The 17946-nt window shown below is 58.8% G+C and overlaps 2 protein-coding genes across 3 annotated transcripts in view; one reads left to right on the top strand and one right to left on the bottom strand.

The window, feature by feature from the left end:
- Positions 1-1335: 1335 nt before the first annotated feature.
- Positions 1336-15420, top strand: PLIN4 (perilipin 4). Its single transcript, XM_064279816.1, has 16 exons — positions 1336-1386; positions 1887-2034; positions 2557-2616; positions 3062-3126; positions 6809-6974; positions 7272-7613; positions 7713-8375; positions 8772-8986; positions 9086-9989; positions 10287-10901; positions 11286-11630; positions 11764-11951; positions 13398-13469; positions 13543-13871; positions 14143-14218; positions 15256-15420. The coding sequence occupies exons 1-16, from the start codon at positions 1336-1338 to the stop codon at positions 15418-15420; spliced, it is 4404 nt and encodes a 1467-aa protein (XP_064135886.1).
- Positions 15421-16416: 996 nt separating this feature from the next.
- Positions 16417-17946, bottom strand: part of HDGFL2 (HDGF like 2) — a 30707-nt gene continuing 29177 nt past the window's right edge. For both annotated transcript variants that reach the window (XM_003421900.4, XM_064280321.1), the window contains exons 15-16: positions 17204-17333; positions 16417-16739 (exon numbers count right to left, since the gene is read on the bottom strand). In XM_003421900.4, the coding sequence (XP_003421948.2) occupies positions 16643-16739; positions 17204-17333 (227 nt within the window). In that variant the 3' untranslated portion in view covers positions 16417-16642. The remainder of the gene's footprint in view (positions 16740-17203; positions 17334-17946) is intronic.

The raw sequence follows: 17946 nt of genomic DNA, 5'->3' as shown, positions 1-17946 counted from the left end.
CTGGGGGTCAGCAGGCCCTGCGGCTGGACCCTCCCTCCTCCTGGCTCAGTGCCCAGAGCCACAATCAAATCTGCCTCACCCAACACCTCACACTGAGGTCCCAGTGGCAGGCAGAGGGGGAAACTGAACCCAGGGAGGTGCGAGGTGGCCATTCCTCTACTTGCCCACCCATAGATACTTGGCACACAGGTTAGGGTCTGGGTTCAAATCCCATCCCTGGCATTTCCTGGTGGTTATGGCAGTGGGTTGAGCTACAAGCTTCCTCCTCCAGGAAGCTTCCCTGGGTTGGCCCTAGCCCACCAGGCCCAGTTCTCATTCCCGAGTTGCCTCCAGCTCTGTTGATGCTCTGTCTTGGCCCTGGGGTCTGCGTTTCACCCCTTTCTCAAGAGGAGTCCCTTCTAGGGAGTGACATATTCCCCACCCCACTCAGAACAGTCCCCTTTCCTCTCAGAGACCCTGTTTCTAAGCTGACGTTTGTTGAGCACCTGCTGGGAACCAGCACTGTGAGTAAACAGGTCACGTGTGTGACCTCATTCTACGTTCACAACAACCCCATGAGTTGGTCAAACATTTATTAAGTGCCAACTGTGCGCCAGGCACTGCTTTAGGTGCTGGGACATGGCAGGGAACAAAACAGGTCAGGCGGAGGGGAGGAAGGGAGCCGTGGGGACACTTGGTGGAAGGGTGTTCCAGGCAAAGGGAAAAGCCTGTGCAAATGCCCTGGGGCAGAAACAGAGAGGCAGCCAGTGTGGCTGGAGCAGAGTGAGTGAGGGGGAGGGCTGAGGATGCAGAGGACAAAGAGACCGGCAGGAGGAAGGAGGACTTTGTGGAAGAGGAAACTGAGGCACAAAGATGGTAACAAGCCAAGGAGTCCCAGCAGAGCAGGGATTTGAACTGCACCCATTTCATGGATGGGAATCAGAAGCAGTCCCTGGGGGCACACGAAGGGGCTACCCAGCTGGCCATGAGTCACTTAAGCTGGTGGTGGGGGCGGATGCCGTAGGCAGAGCCGCTCAGTGCTGAGAGCAGGGGAAAGGTGCTGGGCCCGGGGCCTGGGTAGGGCAGGCAGGCACGTGACTGCCCAGGGCCCCCCCCCACTCCACCCACTGGCCGCCTGCCTCTGCCGGCCTGGCCTGCACCCGCCGCAGACCCTATAAGGCCTGGGAGCTGAGAGTGGAGCCAGCTGCCAGCTGGGACATCCGCCGCTCCGAGGGACGCTCTTGCAGCCCAGGTGAGCAGGGCTGTGTCTGCCCTGGCTGGGTGGGCCATGGGGGGCCCCGGGAGCCACTGTTCATGCACTTTCTCTGCCCCCTTCTAGCTGCTTCGAGTGTCACCATGTCTGCTCAAGATGAAGGGAGCCGGGATCCCCCCAAGCCCAAGGGCAAGGTAAAGGGCAGGGAGACTCCTTGCGGTTCCTTGAGCCCGCCCGACCTAGAGCACTGAAAAGGCGTCCCCCATAGTCCTAGGGGGCTCTGGGAGCCACGATACCAACTCTTCCCACCTGTCCCAAACTAGGGGGTGGGGGCGACAGAGCCTCATGCACATCTCTGGCTCCTGCCCACTGTGTGACCCATGGGCAGCCACAGCCCCTCTCTGAGCCTCAGTTTCCCCATCTGTGAAATGGGAGCCGTAGAAGAAAAAGGTCTCGGAGACCCAGAGGCTCATCTATCTTCTCTCTCTGAGGAAGACAGGTTGTATCTGCCCATTGCTGGGATGGGGGGACTGAGGCTCAGAGTGGCTCAAACACTTTCCCGAGGTCACCAAGGGAGCAGGGGGTGGTATTCGAACCCAGGCCTGCCTGATGCCTTTTCCCACCCCCATCCCTGCCTCTGCTGCAACTTGGTCCTGCTCACGTTGTTCCCCCACCACTCCACCACCCACCACAGACCCTGGGCAGATTCCTGGGATCCCTGCCTGGCTTCAGTTCTGCCCGGAACCTGCTGGCCAACACTCACAGCTCAACAAGGGAAGCCCAGCCAGCCACAGACCCCACAGGCGCCCCTGCCCCCACGGCTGCCCAACCCCAGGCTCAGGGTGAGTGCACAGCCCTATGGGGGTGTCTGAGGGTGGACCCCAGGTAAAGGAGAACCCTTAGTGGAGGCTTCCGATCAGAGTGGAGGATGAGAAGGACCATTTGGGAGCATTTCCTGTGTTTCATTAGACATCACCAGGCTGGCCTCATCACTGAGTGCCAGATGGGGAAACTGAGGCATGAAAATGGGGAGGTGGGTCTCCCAAAGTGGCACAACCGGCAAGTGGCAGAGTTGGGGCTTGAGTCCAGCCTATTGACCTGCAATGCCCCCCCATGCCCACACCTGCTTCCCATCTGCCTGCCTGTTCATGACATACACCCTGGGCCGGGGGTAGGCATGTTTGAACTCATCAAGGACTGATCCCCTGTTCCCACAGAGGGCTGGCAACTTCCCTGGGGTCACAGTGGAAGGACATGGCAGGGTAGCAAGCCCGATAAAAGTGGGGCTGCTTTTCCTTAGAGTACTGGGCCCACCCTCCCTCTAGAGCCCTCCCTGGCTCCCCTGTGCCCTCTGTATCTGCCAGATCAGGGCATCTCAGAGGCCAAAGAGCCCTGTGCTCAGCCTCCACAAGTCCTTCTGGGGGGTACCCCAACCTTCCGTAGGCAATAGGGGAACCCAGGGTTAGGGCAGGTTGATCTGGGCCTGGAGCCCCAGGCAGCTGACTGCTGCTCCACATACTTTGGGCAACAGGCAGCTGGCAGCTGCAGTGGGGGCGGGGCAGGGGTGGCCCCCATGCACCCAGGCCGAATGGGCTCTGAGACTCAGGAGTGGGGACAACCTGGGGAGGGTGGCCTCAGCCCCAGGCCCCCCTGTGGGCCTCCAGCTCCTCTCCCTGAAGCCCCCCTGGGTGGGTAGCCAGCACCAAGCACCCAAGCCTGGCCATTGGCCGTGGGTGCCACCCCCTGTTGTCCCTGGCAGAGCAGCTGGGGCATTACTGACCTTTCGGGCTATGCCCATTGATTGCGCAACAGCCACTAGGGCAGTTGATGCCAGCCCAGTCTCTCACCCTCTGTACCGTCTTTTCCCAGCCCCTGCCTCCACAGCGGCCACTGACCCAGAGCAGATGGCCGGAGGGAATCCGCCTTCAGAAAAGGTGAGAGGGTCCCGCAGGGGCTGGTCTGATGGCCTCCACTTCCCAACGTGGCAGAAGCCCCTTCCCTGGGGTTCGGGTCTGGCCAGGCAGAGACAGACATCCCTGCCAGTCCTGCCTGGGATCCCAGGGAGATCCTTCCCCTCTGAGTCTCCGCGTCCACATGTGTGAAGTGGGTGCAGTACTGCCTTAGGTCCCTACACCCTAAGGCTCCTAAAGGTCTACACAGGGTCCCTAGCTCTGTGTTGGTGTTGTTAGCTGCCCATCGTGTTGGCCCCTGACTCATGGCGACCCCATGCACAACAGAACAAAATGTTCCCTGGTCCTGCGCCATCCCCATGACCATTGTAATCCACAGACTGATTTTCAGAAGTAGATCTCCAGGCATTTCTTCCTAGTCTGTTTTAGTACAGAAGTTTCACTGAAACCTGTTCAGCATCATGGCAACACGCCTCTGCCGCCTGACAAGTGGTGGCTGTGTATGACGTGATAGGTGGGGAGTCAAAGCTGGGTCACCTGCTCAGGGGGTGAGGACGCTACCACCAGACCACCACTGCCCTTGTCCATTCCTGTTGCGTGCCCTCGTAGTAACCCCAGAGTGCAGAGTAGAACTGCCCCCTAGGGTTTCCTAGGCTGTAATCTTTATGGGAGCAGATCACCAGGTCTTCCGTACCGTGGACCTAAGGTGGGTTCAAACAGCCCTTAACCATTCTGTCACTAGGGCTGCTGGTGTCTAGCATACCAAACCAAAACCATACCCACTGCTGTCGAGTCGATTCCGACTCATAGCGACCCTATAGGACAGAATAGAACTGCCCCATAGAGTTTCCAAGGAGTCCTGGTGGCGCAGTGGTTTAAGACATTGACTGCTAACAGGTGAGTTGGCGGTTTGAAACCATGAGCAGCTTCGTAGGAGAAAGATGTAGCAGTCTGTTCTGTAGAGATTTTACAGCCTTGGAAACCCTATAGGGTAGCTCTGAGTCAGAATCAACTTGATGGCAGTGGGTTTTGGCTTTTTTAATCTTTACAGAAGCAGATTGACACAGCTTTCTCCTGTGGAGCCGCCGGTGGGTTCAAACCAGCGACCTTTCAGTTAGCAGCTGAGCGTTTAACCACTTGGCCACCAGAGCTCCTTGGTAACTAGCACAGGACAACCAAAACAACAGCTAAGATGTTTGCAGCAGGTCAGGCTTTGGGCTCCGTGCCTGTGGATTTCAGTTAATCTTCCCAAGTGCCCCAAGGAGGGAGCAATAGCCCACGTTGCAGTCGAAGCACAGAGAAGCTGAGCCCCTGGTGAAGGTCACACAGCAAGAAGGTGCTAGCGTGAGATTTGAACCTGAATCTCACTGAGCCACAGCCCATGCTGCATCCACCCTTGGTCCTGGATGAATGGGAACTGCCACTTATTGTCCCCACGGCCCTGCCAAGCAGAGGGGCTGATGTATGACAGCAGAAGGATCTGGCAAGGTAGCAGAGCCCATATCAGCTGGGCTACTCTTCCTTAGACTATTCAGCACACTTTCCCTCTAGAGCCCTCCATTGTTCCCCTGCGCCCTCAGCATCTGCCAGATTAGGGCATCTTGGAGGCCAAAGAGCCCTGGGCTCCTCCAGGTGCTTCTGGTCCAATTCAAAACATCCCCTACCCCTGGCAGCTGAGGGCTCTGCGACCCAGGCTGGCCCCTGCTCCACGATACTCCTCCCTGCCCTTTGTGACTCCCACCCCTTCCTCCATCTGGGAGGGCTTACATTTATTGAGCACCTACCTGTAATTTTAGACACCTGGGCTCACTGGAGCCACCATCCTTGAGGCAGGGGCTATTTTCATCGGTTTTGCAGACGAGGAAATGGGCTCAGGGAAGGGATGTGACTTCCTTGTGTTCACATAGCTGGTGCAGGAAAGAGGTGGGATTCGGACCCACGTCCCTCCAACTATAGCGCCCACTCGAGCCAACACTGGCAGGAAACAGGTGGCGAGAATATAATTTCAGGGTTTCTCACCCTGGCGTTATGGGTATTTGGGGCCGAATCCTTCTCTGGGGTGGGGCCTCCTGTATGCTGTCCACACACTTGATGCCAGTAGCACCCCCAGCCACGAGAACCAAAAATGTCCACAAACGTCCCTAGGTACTGCCTAGTGGGGAGGCAGGACTGCCTCCCGTTGAGAACCACTGAACTGGTGACAGCTGTTTGTCATTGCTAGCTGCCACTGAGTCGGCTCTGACTCATGGTGACCCCCTGCACAACAGAACAGAATTCTGCCTGGGCCCTGTGGCATCTTCATGATCACTGGTGTGTCTGAGTCCAGTGTGGCGGCCACTGTTTCAGTCCATCTCATGGAGGGTTTCCAATTATGGTGAAACATGAGCGGTGTTAGCACCTCGGCCATCGAAATGTTTTCATTTGGTTGAACTACAGAAAGGTGCCCTTTGGTAGGTAAAAACTGATTACATAGCGACAGTTTCCTATGGCTCCAATATGTGTGCCTGTGTTTTTCTAGCTATTTTCTAAACGTTGCTTCACTTCTTTTTCTTGAGCGTTTTTGTTTTAATAAGACATTTTATCTCCTCACGGTAACGGGAAAACCAGCCTTCATATCAGCCAGAGAGAGAAAACCCACAAACTATGACGTTTAAATCAGCTAAGTCTGGGAGTACTGTCCTTTGCTGAGCCCGAGGCATTGGGCCGCTGACAAGGGCTCGAGAGGGGTTAAAGTCCTGGAGAGAGTCGTGGTTCAGTGGTAGAATTCTCCCCTTCCATGTGGGAGACCCGGGTTTGATTCCTGGCCAACGCACCTCTTGCATGGCCACCACCCATCTGTCAGTGTCATGCCAAACGGGTTGCAGCAGAGCTTCTAGGGCCCAGGCCTGGGCAGCGTTTTGTTTCCTTGTGCACGGGGTCGTCCTGAATCAAGGGCTGACTAGATGGCAGCTAACAACCAGAACCCAACTGAGTCCCTTGGTAGAGTAAACGATTAACTCACCCAGCTGCTAACTGAAAGGTTGGAGGTTCAAGACCACCAAGAGCTACCTCGGAAGAAAGGCCTGGCAATCTACTTCCAAAAACCCTATGGAGCACAGTTCTACTCTGACACCTACAGGGTCACCAGGAGTCGGAGTGGGCTGGATAGAACCTGGTTTGGTTTGGTTTTGGTTTAAGTAGCCTCAAAGTGCCATCTTCCGGTTTAGATTGGTGCGGCCTCCCCTTTCTTTCCTTTCCAGTGGCATTTTAGGATGGACTTGCAAAGCAATGAACACCGCTGGGTGGCACTCAACCACTAACCTAAAATGTTGGCGGTTCAAACCCACACCCAGCAGCTCCACGGAAGAAAGGCCTGGCAATCTGCTTCTATAAAGATCACAGCCAAGAAAACCCTACAGAGCACAGTTCTACCCTGTAACACATAGGGTCGCTGTGAGTCGGCATCGACTCAACAGCAACGGGTTTGGTTTTGGTTTCTGTAAAGCCACAGTAGCAGTTACAAAACGGGGGCCTCTCCTAGTTCGGGGGTTTGAAGGGAGTTAGAGTAACCTGTGCTCTGTAAGGCCAAGCTTATTAAGATTAGGACCTGGACCCCAGGGCACCACCCATAGTTTGATAAAAGAGGAGTGTCCATTGGGGGTGGGGGCTGAGGAGAGAGCCCCTCATTTTCCAAGGAAGTGGGGCCTCGGGGTGAGATGGGTGTCAGAATGGCAGAGGCTGGGGTGGGTGGTGCTCCCCAGTTCTTCTCTTGACCACCGATGTTGCTTCTCACCAGATGATGTCCAGGGAAAAGGACCTGGTGAGTTCCAAGATGTCCAGGACCAAGGACGCCTTCTCCTCCGGGGCGACCAACGTGGTGGATGCAGCCAAAGGCGTGGTTCAGGGAGGACTGGGCATGGGCCAGTCTGCACTCTCCAGCACCAAGGAGGCGGTGACCAGCGGAGTCACCGGGGCAGTGGGTGTGGCCAAAGGGGTCATCCAAGGGGGGCTGGATACCTCAAAATCTGTGGTCATGAGTACCAAAGACACCATGGCAACTGGGGTCACTGGGGCCATGAATGTGGCCAAAGGAGCCGTCCAGACAGGCGTGGACACCACCAAGACTGTGCTGACCAGCACCAAGGACACTGTCTGCAGTGGGGTGACCGGAGCAGCAAATGTGGCCAAAGGGGCTGTCCAGGGAGGCCTGAATACCACTAAGTCGGTCCTCACAGGCACCAAAGACACAGTGTCTGCTGGGGTCACTGGGGCAGCAAACGTGGCCAAAGGAGCCATACAGACTGGTCTGGATACCACCAAGACTGTGCTGACTGGCACCAAAGACACAGTGTCCAGTGGGGTGACAGGAGCCGTTAATGTGGCCAAGGGGGCCGTCCAGACAGGTGTGGACACCACCAAGACTGTGCTGACTGGTACCAAGGACACTGTCTGCAGTGGGGTGACTGGGGCAGTGGGTGCAGCCAAAGGGGCCATCCAGACAGGCGTGGACACCACCAAGACTGTGCTGACCGGTACCAAGGACACTGTCTGCAGTGGGGTGACCGGAGCAGCAAATGTGGCCAAAGGCGCTGTCCAGGGAGGCCTGAATACCACTAAGTCGGCCCTCACAGGCACCAAAGACACAGTGTCTGCTGGGGTCACTGGGGCAGCAAATGTGGCCAAAGGAGCCATACAGACTGGTCTGGATACCACCAAGACTGTGCTGACTGGCACCAAAGACACAGTGTCCAGTGGGGTGACAGGAGCCGTTAATGTGGCCAAGGGAGCCGTCCAGACAGGTGTGGACACCACGAAGACTGTGCTGACTGGTACCAAGGACACTGTCTGCAGTGGGGTGACTGGGGCAGTGGGTGCAGCCAAAGGGGCCGTCCAGACTGGCCTGGACACCACCAAGACTGTGCTGACTGGTACCAAGGACACTGTCTGCAGTGGGGTGACTGGGGCAGTGGGTGCGGCCAAAGGGGCCGTCCAGACTGGCCTGGACACCACCAAGACTGTGCTGACTGGTACCAAGGACACTGTCTGCAGTGGAGTGACTGGGGCAGCGAATGTAGCCAAAGGAGTTGTCCAGGGAGGCCTGGACACCACCAAGTCGGTCCTCACAGGCACCAAAGACACAGTGTCTGCTGGGATCACTGGGGCCGTGAACACAGCCAAAGGTGCTGTCCAGACTGGACTGAATACAACCCAAAACATAATGACAGGGACAAAGGATGCCGTCTGCAGTGGGGTGACCGGTACAGCAAACGTGGCCAAAGGGGCCGTCCAGACCGGCCTTGACACCACCAAGACAGTGCTGACCGGCACCAAAGACACAGTGTCCAGTGGGGTGACGGGAGCCATAAACGTGGCCAAAGGGGTTGTTCACACTGGACTGGACACCACCCAGAAGGTCCTCACTGGCACCAAAGACACAGTGGCCACTGGTGTCACTGGGACAGTGGGTATGGCCAAGGGAGCCATCCACGGGGGCCTGGACACCACCAAGTCTGTACTGACTGGCACCAAGGACACTGTCTGCAGTGGGGTCACTGGGGCCATGAATGTGGCCAAAGGTGCCGTCCAGACTGGACTGAATATGACCCAAAATATAGTGACAGGGACAAAGGACACCGTCTTCAGTGGGGTGACCGGTGCAGCAACCATGGCCAAAGGGGCCGTCCAGACAGGCCTGGACACCACCAAGACTGTGCTGACTGGTACCAAGGACACTGTCTGCAGTGGGGTGACCGGGTCAGCAAAAGTGGCCAAAGGGGTTGTCCAGGGAGGCCTAGACACCTCCAAGTCGGTCCTCACTGGCACCAAAGACACAGTGTCTGCTGGGGTCACTGGGGCCGTGAATGTGGCCAAAGGAGCTGTCCAGACTGGCCTTGACACCACCAAGGCTGTTCTAACCGGCACCAAAAACACAGTGTCCAGTGGAGTGACAGGAGCTGTAAATGTGGCCAAAGGGGCTGTCCAGACTGGCTTTGACACCACCAAGACTGTGCTGACCAGCACCAAGGATACTGCCTGCAGTGGAGTGACCGGGGCAGCAAATGTGGCCAAAGGGGCCATCCAGGGGGGTTTGGATACCACCAAGTCAGTCCTCACCGGCACCAAAGACACATTGGCTACTGGAATCACTGGGGCCATGAATGTGGCCAAGGGAGCCATGCACGGGGGCCTGGACACCACCAAGAATGTGCTGACTGGTACCAAGGACACCGTTTGCAGTGGGGTGACTGGGGCAGCAAATGTGGCCAAAGGGGCTGTCCAGACTGGCCTTGACACCACAAAGACAGTGCTGACCGGCACCAAAGACACAGTGTCCAGCGGGGTGACAGGAGCCATGAATGTCACCAAAGGGGTTGTTCACACTGGACTGGACACCACCAAGAAGGTCCTCACTGGCACCAAAGACACAGTGTCCAGTGGGGTCACTGGGGCCGTGAATGTGGCCAAAGGGTCTGTCCAGACTGGCCTTGACACCACCAAGACTGTGCTGACTGGTACCAAGGACACTGTCTGCAGTGGGGTGACTGGGGCAGTGGGTGCGGCCAAAGGGGCCGTCCAGACTGGCCTGGACACCACCAAGACTGTGCTGACTGGTACCAAGGACACTGTCTGCAGTGGAGTGACCGGGACAGCGAATGTAGCCAAAGGAGTTGTCCAGGGAGGCCTGGACACCACCAAGTCGGTCCTCACAGGCACCAAAGACACAGTGTCTGCTGGGATCACTGGGGCCGTGAACACAGCCAAAGGTGCTGTCCAGACTGGACTGAATACGACCCAAAACATAATGACAGGAACAAAGGATGCCGTCTGCAGTGGGGTGACGGGTGCAGCAAACGTGGCCAAAGGAGCCGTTCAGACCGGCCTTGACACCACCAAGACAGTGCTGACTGGCACGAAAGACACAGTGTCCAGTGGGGTGACAGGAGCCGTAAACATGGCCAAAGGGGTTGTTCACACTGGACTGGACACCACCCAGAAGGTCCTCACTGGCACCAAAGACACAGTGGCCACTGGTGTCACTGGGACAGTGGGTATGGCCAAGGGAGCCATCCACGGGGGCCTGGACACCACCAAGTCTGTGCTGACCGGCACCAAGGACACTGTCTGCAGTGGGGTCACTGGGGCCATGAATGTGGCCAAAGGTGCCGTCCAGACTGGACTGGATATGACCCAAAATATAATGACAGGGACAAAGGACACCGTCTTCAGTGGGGTGACCGGTGCAGCAACCATGGCCAAAGGGGCCGTCCAGACAGGCCTGGACACCACCAAGACTGTGCTGACCGGTACCAAGGACACTGTCTGCAGTGGAGTGACCGGGACAGCGAATGTAGCCAAAGGAGTTGTCCAGGGAGGCCTGGACACCACCAAGTCGGTCCTCACTGGCACCAAAGACACAGTGTCTGCTGGGGTCACCGGGGCCATGAACACAGCCAAAGGTGCTGTCCAGACTGGACTGAATACGACCCAAAACATAATGACAGGAACAAAGGATGCCGTCTGCAGTGGGGTGACCGGTACAGCAAATGTGGCCAAAGGGGCTGTCCAGACTGGCCTTGACACCTCCAAGACAGTGCTTACTGGCACCAAAGACACGGTGTCCAGCGGGGTGACAGGAGCTGTAAACGTGGTCAAAGGGGTTGTTCACACTGGACTGGACACCACCCAGAAGGTCCTCACTGGCACCAAAGACACAGTGGCCACTGGTGTCACTGGGACAGTGGGTTTGGCCAAAGAAGCCATCCACGGGGGTCTGGACACTACCCAGGCTGTGCTGACTGGCACCAAGGACACTGTCTGCAGTGGCGTCACTAGGTCTGTGAATGTGGCCCAAGGGGCCATCCAGACTGGACTGAACACCACCAAGACTGTGCTGACCGACACCAAAGACACAGTGTCCAGTGGAGTCGCTGGGGCAGTGAATATGGCCAGAGGGGTTGTTCACACTGGACTGGACACCACCCAGAAGGTGCTCACTGATGCCAAAGACACAGTGACCACTGGTGTCACTGGGGCAGTGGGTATGGCCAAGGGAGCCATCTGTGGGGGTCTGGACACCACCCAGGCTGTGCTGACTGGCACCAAGGACACCGTCTGCAGTGGGTTGACCGGGGCCACGAATGTGGCCAAAGGGGTATTCCAGGGAGGCCTGGACACCACCAAGTCTACCGTCTCCAGCCCTCAAGCCGCCATGTCCTCTGGTCTTGTTGGTGCGGGGAACATGGCTGCAGGTGCCGTCCACACTGGTCTCAGCACCATCCACGATGTCTTACCCGAGACCCAGGACAGTGTCTGGGGTGGAATCGCCCATTCCGGGGACACATCTGTGATCTCCAGCATCCCCAACACCCTCTGTGCAGGTCCTCCAATGCCTGTTTCTGACACAGCAGCCCTCAGCCAAGGGGCCGCCCCAGGTGGGGGGAGCGTGGAGCCCATGGCCGCCACACTGGGCCATGGTGGAGCCACTGAGCCACTGGAAGAGCTGGAGGGGCTGGGGGAGATCTTCCAGCCCATGAGTGCAGAGGAGCAAGGTGAGACACGAGGCAGGGGGGACAGAAATGTCCTGCGGGAGTTGGGGAGCTCAGGGCCACTCAGGGGCTCAGCTCTCACAAGCCCCTGAAGTCCTGAAGGGGATTGATTGATAGGTTCTGGCTTCCTTCCCAGCTCAGCTGGCTGCCTCTGAGCCTGGGCCGAAGGTGCTCTCGGCTGACCAGGGGAGCTACCTCGTCCGCCTGGGCAACCTGGCACCTGGGTTCCGCCAGCGTGCGTTCGAGCACGCCCTGAGCCATCTGCAGCACGGCCAGTTCCAAGCCCGAGATGCGATGGCCCAGCTCCAAGACTCCTTCCGGCTGGTAAGAGCCTCCGCCACCCAGAGTGTCTCCCTGCCATTCCCCAGACAACATGGACAGAGCATGAGGCAGCAGTGGCCAGTGAGACGCAAGGCTCGCCTCTCACAGAGCTTCACCCTTGGGAGGGAGACAGACAGCAGACCAGAAACTTTACAGATGCAGGGAGCGTGCAAGGAACCACGTGCGCGGAGACGGGATCGGGGCTGGGCAGGGCTGTCTCTTTGAGCCACATCCTGGACAACAAGGGGGTGCAAAGCCTGGGAGGGAGTGGGGACAGCAAAGGAGAGGACAGCAGGACAGCGAGCAAGTGGGGGTGTCCGAGAAGCGGAAAGGTGGTCTGCGTGGCTGGGTGCAGCGAGGGCGGGAACAGGACAGGTAAAGCCCACAGGGTTGCTGTGGACAGGGGACCAATAGAAGGTGACTTGCATGCCACCCAGGGGACAGAGAGGTCTTCCTCTCACTACCCTCATGCTCTTCCTCTAGCCCAGGGTCTCTCCCCCTCGGCGCTGTGGACATGGGAGCCAGGTCATTCTCTGGGGTGGGGCCATCCTGTGCACTGCGGCACATTGAGCAGCATCCGTGGCCTTCGCCCACTTGGTGCCAATAACACCTCCCCAGTTGTGACAACCACAAATGTCCCCAGATATTGCCAAGTATTCCCTGGGGGCAGAATCACCCCAGGGTGAGAAGCCCCTGGGTTAGGGGCTTCCACTGACCCCCAAGAGGCTCTGCATCCCATAATCATCTTACCTACTGACGTCCCAGGACGCTGCCCACATTTAAATCCACACTGAATGGGGAGGAAAGAGGAGGGAAATCATAGGAGCTGGCGGGTCACCCTGGTTGACACCGTCTGACCCAGCAGGGGTTTCTTCTGGTTTACAGTGTGAAGTAGGGGCTGAACTCAACTGCCCCATCACAGATGGAGATCAGTGGGACATTTGGATGACTGCCTTTTCATGGCTTAGTGGTATAACTCTCACCTTCCATGCGGGAGACCCAGGTTCAACTCCTGGTTAACACACCTCACAGGCAGCCACCACCTGTCTGTCGGTGGAGGCTTGCGTGTCGCTGAGCTTCCAGACTAAGAGGGACCAGGAAGAAAAGCCTGGTGACTGACTTCAGAAAATCAGTCAATGAAAACCCTGTGGATCACAGCAGTCCTATCTACAACCGGTCACGGGGATGGTGCACAACCAGGCAGCGTTTTGCTTTAGTACACGGGGTCGCTGTGAATCAGGGGCCAACTCAGTGACAGCTAACAACACGTGAGACAAGTCCACCACGGTGCAACTGATGCTAATCTTGTGGCATTCTAGCACCTCATGGAAAGTTCTAGAAATGAAGCTACAGGGCTGGGACTCAGGGTATCTACCCCACCCCTGCATGCCACCTCCTCTGGGGGGAGTAGGCGAAGGTCCCTGACCCAGATGGAGCCTCTCTTTCTAGATCGATAAGGCCAAACGGCCACAGCCAGACGAGGGTTCGAGTACTGCGGCAGCAGAAACCAGTACCCGAGAGGTGCGTACGGTGGGGCCGGGGTCCCCTCTCCCTGCCCTCCCTGCCCCGCTCACCTTGCCCCTTCTTTCCACAGGTGGATGATGCCAGGGTGCTGTCCAGGGTCTGTGGGCTTGTCCAGCAGCTGCATGTGGCCTACAGTGGCCTGGCCTCGGGCCTCCAGGGCCTGCCCAGCGAGTCCCTGCAGCAGGTGGAGCGCGCACGGCACAGCCTCTGTGAGCTCTACAGCGTGGTGTCTGCGGCTGGCTCCCTCAGCGAGCTGCCGGCCGAGCGCCTGGCGCAGAGCCGCGAGGGTGTGAGCCAGGCATGGCAGGGGCTGGAGCGGCTGCTGGTCCTGGTGCAGCACGGCCCCCCGCTCGGCTGGCTGGTGGGGCCCTTTGCACTGCCCCCGGGGGGACAGCAGCTGTAGGGGCTGCAGACAGGGTGAAGGAGTCCCCCACCACACCTCCCAACAGCTCCCCTGCCTGTGGGCCCCTCCTTGGAACCGTCACCCCAAACCCAGCTCCATGTCCTTGCAGCTTGGGCCCCCACAGGCTGCAGCTGGCCGGGAGAGGACGGGGACACCAAGGATGGGGAAGCTGAGGATGCTACTTTCTGAGCTGAGCCTGCTCCGCCCCGGCCTGCCTGCCTCTTCTATCCTTTCTTCCCAAGCCCTGTGGCCCTTCCCGTGTTCTAGGAGCTGGGGGTCTGAGGGGGGCTGCTGGACAGGTGATGACGGGCCGTCCCTTGAAGATGGTGAGCAAGCATCCCAGGTAGGGAGGAGACGGTGGGACGTGCCCACTGGGCTTCCACTCGCCCCCCTGCCCCCCAACAACTACACCAGGTGCTATCGAGTCGACTGACTCATGGTGAGCCCACACACAACACAGCGAAACATTGCCTGGTCCTGCGCCATCTTCACAATCGTTGGCCCGCTCGAGTCTATTACTGTGGCCACTCTGTGTTTTGAGGGCCTTCCAGCCTGAGGCTCATCTTCCAGTGCTGTACCAGACAATGTTCTATCGTGATCCACGGGGTTTTCATTGCTCGATATTTGGAAGTAGATTGCCAGGTCCTTCTTCCTAGTCTCTTAGTCTGGAAGCTCTGCTGAAACCTGTCCACCACGGGTGACCCTGCTGATATTTGAAATACCACGTCACAGCAACACAGGAACCACTGTGGTATGACAAACTGACAGACAGGTGGTGGCCACACACACTAGGAACCCTTTATCTTCAAGGTGGCTTTGCAGGCCCCCAGTCTGCACCCTTCAGCTGCTGCCTAACAGGGATTCTGCTTCCACACCATGCCCCAGGCTGCCCCAGTCCAGCTCTGAGAGAACCCCAGCCCTCAGCAAACATGAGTCTCCAGAGCCACGTCCCCTGCGTCAAAGGACTAGAATGCCACCATCACGCTGGGGCAGGTGCCTACACCTCTCCTAACCCCAGTGTGGCTAAGTGGAGGGCTCCAGGACAAACCCCGCCAGCAGCCGCAACGGCCATACCACGGGGGCTTGGCTAGAGGACTGTCATGTGGGGGTGGGGCACCGGCCCCTCCACCTGCTCAGTGCCACCCCAGAGACTCATCAGCCGCTGCACGACCACAAATCCCCCAGTCTCCTCAGGATCGTGGGCCCAGGGGCTGCTGATGAGCAAAGCCAATGGAGGGATGAAGCCCCTTGGAGAAGTCGGGGCTGACGGAGGCGTTTCACACTTGCTCAACGTGTCCCATAGTCTCGGCTCCGTGCTCGTGGCTGAGCACCAGGGGCTGTGTGGGAGCTAACCCTTCCTCTCTGGCCAGTCCCCCCCAGACCCTCAGCAGACCCTCAGCTGCGGGTGAGGAAGCTGCCCAGGAAGTTCAAAGCTCAGAGGCCAGCGGCTGCACGCTGGGGCCCTGCCTGCCTTCCGACCATCTCTCCCGTGGCCCTGAGCCGGGAGGTGGCGAGTCCTCCATCTGGGAGGAGCTGCTGCGCTGAGAGCTTCTAAAAGCTCTGCTCAGCAGACTCTGCACCACACTGAGAAGCCCTCGTTTTGCCACCTTCCCTTGGGGGGCCTGAAGCACGCCCATGCTGCGCCTTCTTCTCACAGGTGCCACAAAGCAGAAATGACCCAGATACCCCCAGCCCCTGGGGGCTGCAGGCAGGCAGGGTGGGCCCAAAGGGGTTGCCATGGTTACAAGCATATTGGCTGCGCTCTGAACCTGGGAGACTGGCACCTGGCGTGACAGAACGGAACGGAAGCTTCCTGAGCCCTCCTCAGTCTCACTGCTCACAGCCATTGGCCGAAACCCTGGAAACCCACCACCGGCAGGGGCCGTACAGTGACCTGGCCATGGTCCCTCCCCCACACACGGCCTTTTTCTTAGCTGGGAGAGCAGGACACAGCCACGTGGGCAAGGGGACTGAAGCCATGCACACAGCCACCCCACAGCCTGGGAAGCAGGGACCACCCCATTCACAGGCGAGGAAAGAGGAGCCCAGAGTACGGGGCACCTGCCCAGAGCCACACAGCGAGCCAGCCATCGGCGGGGATGAGCCCAGGCTCAGTCACCTCTCCAGTGGTCACGCCTCTGAACGTTAGGGAGAACAGACACCCCATAGCACCCCACCTGGCCTACGCAGGGTAGGGAGCCAGTCCCGTCAGGGAGGGAGGCAGCCCTTTCTGGGGATGGCACAGTGCTCAACACCCTGGCCCTCTGGTCCTGCTCGCCTGGCCGAGCCCAGGGCTGCCACACTCGGGGTGTCGCCCTTGCCTCCACTTGAGCCAGAGTCTGGGAATTTATTCCTTCTTCTCTGCTCCCAGCCCCTCTCCTTCACCAGCACCTCAGGGCAAGGCTGGCCACACCATGATAAGTCAGCCTTGCTGCTAATGGTGGCCCTGTGGCTCGTCCCCCTTGTCCCCAGACGGGCCCTCAGAAAGCTACACACGCTTTCCAGCTGTACCAGTAACACTAGAACACCAAGCCAATAAAAGATTTTTTCATTAAAAAACCCTTTATATTCATTTCATGTCGGTTTGAAATCACAGAAATTAGGCAGAAAAAACCCCAGGGGACAGATACAAACGAACAGCACGGGGTTTCCCCACAAGTTCTCTGCTCTCCTGGGAGTTGGGGGAAGAAACGGGCAGCCTGGGAGGTCCACGGGGCGGTGGGCGCGGGCCTGGGCACCGGCGGGTGGGGAGGCGGGCACGTCGGGCTCAGCTCTCTTCATCCAGGGACTCCGAGTCCATCCGCACCCGCTCACGCTCCGGCCGGTCATTACCGGGCCTGTCAGGATCGGGCCCCTCCCGCAGACTGTGAGGGGACATGATGAGGGGTGAGGAGCTGGCCTCCCGCCCACCCGTCCTCTACAGCTGGGACGTGAGGGAGGGCTGTCGGTGGTTTTCCTATCTGCGGAGAGACTGTAAACGCGGGGGGCGGGGGCTCGGGGGTGCTGGCCAGCGTCCCCTGCACCCTGCGCCAGCTCTGGTACAGCTTGCTGCTCAATAAATGTACAGCAGCGACAAACCCGGATACCGGGTGTCTCGAAGGGGCCTGTCCGGCGGCTCCCAGAGCTTGGGGCAGAGGCCTTCCCCAGGGGCTGAGTCCTGAGCTCATGCAATGGGGTGACACGAAGTGCTGGCCACCTGGCCCCTAGGGAGTCAGCCACAAACACTGCCAAGGTGGGGCGGGAAGGCCCGGGGAGAGGCGGAGGGCCCCCGACCCCCAGGGGCAGCGCAGACAGCGGGGGGCCTGAGCACGTGCCCAGTGGCACTTACTCGTCGTGAAGGTCTTCTGAGGAGTCACCCCGGGGACCCTCCTCGGAGTTCTGCACTTCCTCCTGCTCCTGGTCGCCTGTGCTCTCAGCATTCTGGGACGTGGCCTCGCCATTCATGGGGGCGCCGAGGTCTAGACAGGAGTGAGGGGTCACAGTCTCAGCCACTGAGAGCCTGCCAGCTTGGAGACGGGCTCTGAAGGACCCTCCTCAGGGTCCCCGGAGCCCATGCACCTGGCTGTCAGCTGCATCTCCATACCCACCACCACCACTTCATTAATTGGGAGCCCCTGACCCCAAGTGCCCCCGCTAGTGGGGCCGGGTGGCTTGTTGTACCTGCAGGAGTTGGGTGCAGGCTGACACGTGGGTGCAGCAACACGGGGACAAGAATGTCACAGCCCAGAACACATGAGGAGGACAATGCCACCCAGCCGAGCTGGTCGTGCCAACGTACTGCACAGGCAGCTCTGAGCGTCAGTAACACGGACCATGGACCCAGAGGAAGGGACGCCCGCCCACTCCCTTGGCCACTGTTCTACCAGGGGTGCCCATTCCCCCATCAGCCCCTCTGTTGACCCCCCGGCCTCCATCCTTGCCTCTCTGGGGAGTTCCTACACCCTGGCCAGGACATATGTCAGGGCCTGTCACAGTGCATTTCTGGGTGCTGTGAGCCATGGGTGCGCCCTGTCAGACCCCCAAGTGTGGGGTCTGAGTCGGCTACACCTGACTGCCTGGGATACCCCAAGG

Source organism: Loxodonta africana, chromosome 3 (assembly GCF_030014295.1).
Source record: "Loxodonta africana isolate mLoxAfr1 chromosome 3, mLoxAfr1.hap2, whole genome shotgun sequence".
Taxonomy (NCBI): domain Eukaryota; kingdom Metazoa; phylum Chordata; class Mammalia; order Proboscidea; family Elephantidae; genus Loxodonta; species Loxodonta africana.
The sequence above is the reverse complement of the archived record's forward strand: the minus strand, read 5'-3'. Positions and strand labels throughout refer to the sequence as shown.

Excerpts from the sequence above, each read along its gene's own strand:
- PLIN4 (XM_064279816.1), top strand. The coding sequence starts at position 1,336 with ATGTCTGCTCAAGATGAAGGGAGCCGGGATCCCCCCAAGCCCAAGGGC. Across the intron at positions 2,035-2,556 it reads TGCCCAACCCCAGGCTCAGG|ATCAGGGCATCTCAGAGGCC; the intron begins GTGAGTGCACAG and ends TGTATCTGCCAG. Across the intron at positions 13,872-14,142 it reads CCCCCGGGGGGACAGCAGCT|GAGCTGGGGGTCTGAGGGGG; the intron begins GTAGGGGCTGCA and ends CCCGTGTTCTAG.